The 6,322-nt window shown below is 45.9% G+C and overlaps 1 protein-coding gene across 1 annotated transcript in view; it reads right to left on the reverse strand.

Annotated features, from left to right (window-relative positions):
* Nucleotides 1-6,322, reverse strand: part of FER1L6 (fer-1 like family member 6) — a 136,169-nt gene that overhangs the window by 92,319 nt on the left and 37,528 nt on the right. The window contains exons 13-14 of the mRNA XM_004697400.2: nucleotides 5,650-5,770; nucleotides 2,627-2,727 (exon numbers count right to left, since the gene is read on the reverse strand). Of these exons, the coding sequence (XP_004697457.1) occupies nucleotides 2,627-2,727; nucleotides 5,650-5,770 (222 nt within the window). The remainder of the gene's footprint in view (nucleotides 1-2,626; nucleotides 2,728-5,649; nucleotides 5,771-6,322) is intronic.

A 6,322-nucleotide genomic window follows, 5' to 3' on the forward strand; every position in this document is an offset into this window, starting at 1 on the left:
GGGGGGGCTTAGGGACCCACTCCTGTCTTTCCCAGAGGCAGGAGAGTTGGACTGCATCCCCCAGAGGAATCAAGCTGCACACTTCTGATCTCTCTATTCCCCCTTACTAAAAACCCATTCTGATTCATAGCAACCCTCCATAGGATTTCTGAGACTATAAATCTTGATGGGAGCAGACACTTCAACTTTCTCTCAAAGAGTGGCTGGTGGTGGGTTTGAACGACTGGCCTTGCCGTTCACAGCCCAGTGCCTAACCCACAGCACCACGAGGGCTCCTTTCTCTTCCCTGAAGAAAAACAAAAGAAAAACCAAACCCAGTGCAATCCAGTCCACTCCGACTCGCAGTGACCAGAGGAGGGGTTTCCGAAGTTGTCAATCATGATGGGAACAGACAGCCTCAACTTTCTCCCCAAGAGTGGCAGGTGGAGTTGAACTGTCCACTTTAGCAGTTAGCAGACCGATGCTTACACCAAAGCACCTCTTCTTTCTCACAGAAATCACTGCCATCAAGTCAATGCTGATTTATAGTGAATCCCCAGAGGGTTTCTAAGACCATGACTGTTACGGTTATAGAAAACCAAGTCTTTCTACCTGGAGCTACTGATGGTTTCGAACTGCCGACCATGTACATCACAGCCCAATGCATAACCACTACACCACCAGGGCGCCTTCTTCAAAGAAGGAAAGACCATTTAGTTCATCACCTAAATTGGACTCCAGGTTTGCATTCATTCTCTGATTTTCAGACCAATCTGCCTGCTGGCTGTAGGCAGCCTCCTCATCAATACGTGCGTGGTACCTTCGGGAGGGGAGGGCGATGGGAATGAGGAGGTGGAGTCCAGAATTCCAGCTGCTCAGCCTTGAGGAGGTGAGGGTGAGGGGCAGAACGCCCACTTTGGTTTCAGGTCCATGTTGCTTTATCAAATCTAGGTTAACCAAATGAAAACTACCATTTTGAGCTCTGCCCTTAGGAATTTTTTTCCCTTGTCAGTTGGTTATTAACTTGAAGGGGAAAATCTTGAGCTACCAATTTGCCTACAAACCATTAAGAAACACATAAGGGCTTTCATAAAGGGCCTGTAAGCTGCTGAAAGGGAACTGCAGATGTTATACATTGCAGCAGGAGTAGCATTTACACACACCATTCTTATAATAAAAAGTGAAAGAGAATAAAAATACAAAGAGGCTCAGACTTTTTTCTTTTCTTTCCTTTCTTTCTCTTTTAAGTAAAAATGGTTGGCAGCTAGGAGATGGGGGAAATATAACATATAAAACAAACTAGAATTTAGCTACTTTTGGCTACTAGCTTTTGCCTTACATCCAAGTAATCTCCACTCCTTTCCCACTAATTCCGTTATGATAAATTCTCATTTCTGCTCAAGTATAGACCTAATTCATTTTAAGAGTTAGCCCCAGTGTTTCCTTATGTGACAGGCAGCCTTTCATTTAAGATGGCCCCAGGTGTCCTCGCCTCCAGGTATGCATGCCCCGGTGTAACCCCCCACCCACCCCCCTTGAGTGTGGGTTGCTTATAGCAAATAGAATATTTGAAAAGGCAGATGCTGTTTCTGAGATCAACTCATAAAAGACTGTGACTTCTCTCTTGCTCACTTTTCTCTCTCCTCGCTGTCACTGACGCGGCCAGGTGCCTTCCGGTGAGCTGTCCTATGGAGAGGGCCACATGGCAAAGGAACTGAAGGTGGCCTCCAGCCAGCAGTCAGCAGTGAACTCAGCCTAATAGCCCATGAAGAACTGAATCCTGCCAAGAACCAAGTGTGTGGCCTTGGAAGGCGGCAGCCTCTCCCAGCTGTGCCATGACGTACCTGCAGCCCCCATTGACACCTTGGCTGTCACCTGTGCGAGGCCCTGACCCAGAGGACTCAGCTTACCACATGCGAATTCCTGACCCACAGAAACCGTGAGATAAGAAATGCTATTATTACCTTAAGTTACTATATTCTGGTAATGAGCGTATCTATCCTATTGTGGGTCTTTTAGTCTATGATCTAACACTTGGAATAAGTCATTATTGGTACATTTGAATGTGCTATAGGAAAATTCTCTCTTTTGCTGCCATCGAGTTGATGCTGACTCATACTGATCCTATAGGACAGGGTAGAACTGCCTCTGTGGGTTTCCAAGGCTGTAACTCTTTAAGGGAATAGAAAACTCCATCTTTCTCCCACTGAACAGCTGGTGGTTTTGAACTGTTGACCTTCAGATCGTGTGCAATACGTAACCACTCGCCACCAGGACTCCTTATAGGAAAAACACTATATACTCAATACTATTGGCTATACCTTACCCAACCAATTGTCAAATATCTGTTGACTGTCTACCAAATACAAAGCCGCCAGACTGGGCACTAACACTTCTAGAATTTTCTTTGTTTCATAAAGAATCTCTATAACGAAGCTTCTTTTTCTTCTCATTTCTCCCTCTTCAGCCTCTGTTTCAGTTGTTTAACGTGTCAGGAAGCAGTAGTTAATCCCTACGTGCCAGTTCACCTGTAAACTGGAACACTGCAAAGTGCCATCGGAATGCAGGGAAGATGGCTTTGCTCTCAAGGTAATGAAGGGCTTTCATGGGCCCTTGGCTCCCCGGGTACCAGCCATCGCTCCCCTACCTGCTTTGACTGATAAAATCACGGAGCGCAGTCTTCACCTTCTCCTCCGGCGCCTCCTCTGAAATCTTGATCAGCTCTCGTACTTCTTCTATGCTTTCTTCCTGAAAACAAAGTGCAGCCGAGGAGAGGGGAGGGGTGCAGGTCACAGCTGTGGTAGGGAGGCAGCTGATGACAACACCTCACACAAAGCATTTGGTGACTCTTCTGCTTCTGAGATGGAGGTAGAGCTCACCTGTCTGCTGGTGCCTGACCTAGAACTGCTGTGACAATCCCAGCATACACAGAACCCAACGTGGAGCCTCCTTTTCGTCCCTGAAACTGGCCCACATGCAGGGCTTTTCCTGCACTGCCCAACTGCTCTGCTTCTGGCCAAGATCCCCATTCCCAGGGAGAACCATTCATTTAGTCTCTCTGACGGGAAGCTGAATGCCAGAGCGAATATCCAGTCGAATCAATGAACTTTATTTACCCAAACCTGAAAAGCAATAGTAAATCCATTTCCTAGATGGAAGTGTAACCAGATTGCGTAATCCTGAAAACTGAAAGGGCTATCAATCTCCTGCTTGTGTGGGTTGTTAGCTGATGGGTCGGAGCCAGGTGTCTATGGCACAGGCTCTATGGTTGTATCCCTAATAACGGGACTTTTCCTTCGGGGCCTAAATTCTACGACTCCATTCAGTGGTTTAAAGGGAAATATACATATAAAGAATTTACATCTACTTTCTCTACTACCTCCCAAAGCCTGGTGGGTGGGGTCATAAGGGCTCCTCTTCTCCACCCCCCATCCCCCCATATGAACAGGAAGGATTGTGGAGTGGTAAGGGGTTTGAGTGTCAGGGCCAAATTGCCCATCTTCCTGAAACTTCAAGTGCCCTCGCTCCTTTCCACACAGTTTCTTCATCTCTACAGTGGGATCGTGATAATGTCTACCTCCAGCAGGGTTGCGATCTCCCTCAAACAGTGCTTAAACGCATTGTCAGGGAATCAATTCCAATTCATAGCAAATCCAGAGGCCAGAGTAGAGTTGTCTATAGGGTTTCCAAGGCTGTCATCTCATGCCCACCCCCTGGCCGGCAATCATTTTATTCGGACATGATCCAGACATTACACCATTCAATAGTTCAGTCATATCAAGCGGCGTTGTACAATCTCTACCACAATCAGTTTCAAAACATTTTCTTCCTTCTTGATATCAGCCCCCCATTACCCGCCCACTCCACCTCCTCTCCAGTATCTCCCCCGCCCCCCAGGAACTCTTATTCTTTCTATAGATCCACCCACCCTGGGTTTAATATACTGAAAAATAGAAAAATACAAAACAGAGAGTCAAGAAGGCTACCAACAATAACAAAATACAACAGAGATAAACCCTAATTTGAAAAAAAACAAAAACAGAAGATACTACAACCCAGATCAAGCTCAAAGTGTATCACAAGGAGATCAAATGAGAAGGTTTTAGCCATTCAAGTCAGATTTATCATTTTGATCTATTATCATCGTCTCTGCAATACTGTCTGTCTGATAATCAAGTTATTCCCATCCCCCCATTATGACCAGAGGGAAATCACCAGAGGCTTATTCCATGTGTAGATTCCACAACTATATGTCGTTCTTAAGAAAGCAGCCTGCCACATCTTTTTTTCCGGAGGAGTGGCTGGTGGGTTTGAAGTTTTTATCGGCTAGCAGTTGACTGCTTAACTATCATGGCACTAGGGCTCCTTGAATAGTGTTTGGATGCTTAGTGTTCACCGATGTTCACCACGAGGAAGTAGTGATACAGCGATGTTCACCACGAGGCAGTACTGATACACCAGCATGATTGAGACAGGAATCGGAAATGAGCTCTAGAAGTTACTATGGGCTCTAGGAGAAATTCTGGTTTGTTTTGTCAAGCCTCTAGGACATAAACTATTCTGTGTCTGTCTGGGTGAGAAGCAAGGCCAACCTTACAAAGACAGTTGACAGTCTCCACATAGTGTGACCACCAACCAGCTCCTTTCAGATTCTGTCGCCATGATGGCTACCACCCCCAAGGCCGGAACCAATGCTGGACCCTTCCCAACGGGAGGCGAGGCTGATCAGCAAACGGGAGGAAGACCTGTGTCCTCCCCTTAGAGGCTGTGCTAACGGAAAGAGCTGGAGAAGCCTGCGTGAGGCCTGCTGGTGCCAGGAGCAGATGAACGCAATGCAGGAGTAAGACAGGCAGAAGGAGACAGGGAATGCTAGACTCGGATGAATGGATTTACAGAGAGAAGGTGAAAATGCCCAAGAAACTGAGTTCTTGGGTACAAGGTAGCCTTGATTGTGTTTCTGACACAATTGTGATTCCACGTGTATTTTAAATATTCCACAAATAAATATTCAGTCCCTACCACCTGCCAGGTGCTATATAAACAATAGGAAATGGATGTTGAACAAATAAACACACAAATACATGAAGAAGTATGGAAAGAGTTCTGAAGGTCAAAAAACAGGGGCTGATGGGAGAGGAGAAGATGTCAGAATGCTTCTTGGAGGAAATGCATTAAGGTTGAGGCTCAAAGGTTGGCTGGGTTTTCCAGGAGAAGAATGGCAGGGGTGGGGAGTGAGGTATAGAAGAACTTGGGTGCTCTGAAAAACTGGCAGGAGCCAGTGTCGCTGGAATAAAGTCAACAAAAAGGAGTGGGTAAGAGATGAACTGGAGGCAGCTCCATTGTGGTCCGTCAGCCATGTCAGGAATTGAGAATTTTATTTGAAGTGAATCCAGGCTCTACCACTAGATTTCATGAGGTGACCAGCTCCCCTCCCTTTGGAGGTGAGGGCGCTGGGCTGTCCTCACCTCCTCTAAGAGTATGAATCAGTACAGAGATGAGATGTCCGGTCACCTGATTTAAAGTCCACCTTGTAGCTAGGTATTCCAAACACAGTCACCTCAATTCATTTCCACTTAAATTGAGGTCAGAACCGTTCACCAAGTGGACAAAAAGCCTCTGTTGTCAACGACCTTGCAATCTGCAAACTGACTGGCTGTCCAAGTCACATACCAGTAGGTCCGCCATTTTCTCTAGCATATTGGACCAGTGCAGCCTGAAAGTCTGGTCTCCCCAGGAGCTGATGAAGTAGACACAGGGCTTCTTGGCATCAAATGGTAAATAGTTGTAATTCCTGAAAAACATAGTAAGTGTAGAAGTGGTTTTGAGTCAATCTATGGACATGTTTAAGTAGGTTTTGTGTTTTAAATTGTGATTTGGTTGAATATTTATAGCATAAATTGGTTTTCCACTCAACAATTCAGACACATTTTGTTATGTGAACTTGATTGCAATACACACACACACACACACACACACACACACACACACAAGCACTCTTCTCTTTCCATCCCTGTGGTTATCACGTCCCTTCATCCTTCTTTCCTGTACCTTCCTGCCTTCTCAACTTAATCCCTGGGTGAATGATACTCTTTTGACTTCATATGGTTGCTTATTCTAAGGAGTACATACCTCCCTGATATCGTGGTTCACATGCGCAAGTATGGCAGGTTGTGGGCATGTTGGGTGGCAGTGGTAGTGACAGAACCATTCAACTTAGCTGCATTGTCCAACTCTAACTTGGGACTCCCAACAAAAGATAATCAGGAGTCAATGCACCCCAGGGAGACAAATAACATAAGTATGGGTGAAGGGAGACTGGACTGGGGAAGACATGGAAAAACAA

The sequence above is a fragment of the Echinops telfairi genome, unplaced genomic scaffold, assembly GCF_000313985.2.
Source record: "Echinops telfairi isolate 266 unplaced genomic scaffold, ASM31398v2 ScPeMD7_1;HRSCAF=3_0, whole genome shotgun sequence".
NCBI lineage: Eukaryota > Metazoa > Chordata > Mammalia > Afrosoricida > Tenrecidae > Echinops > Echinops telfairi.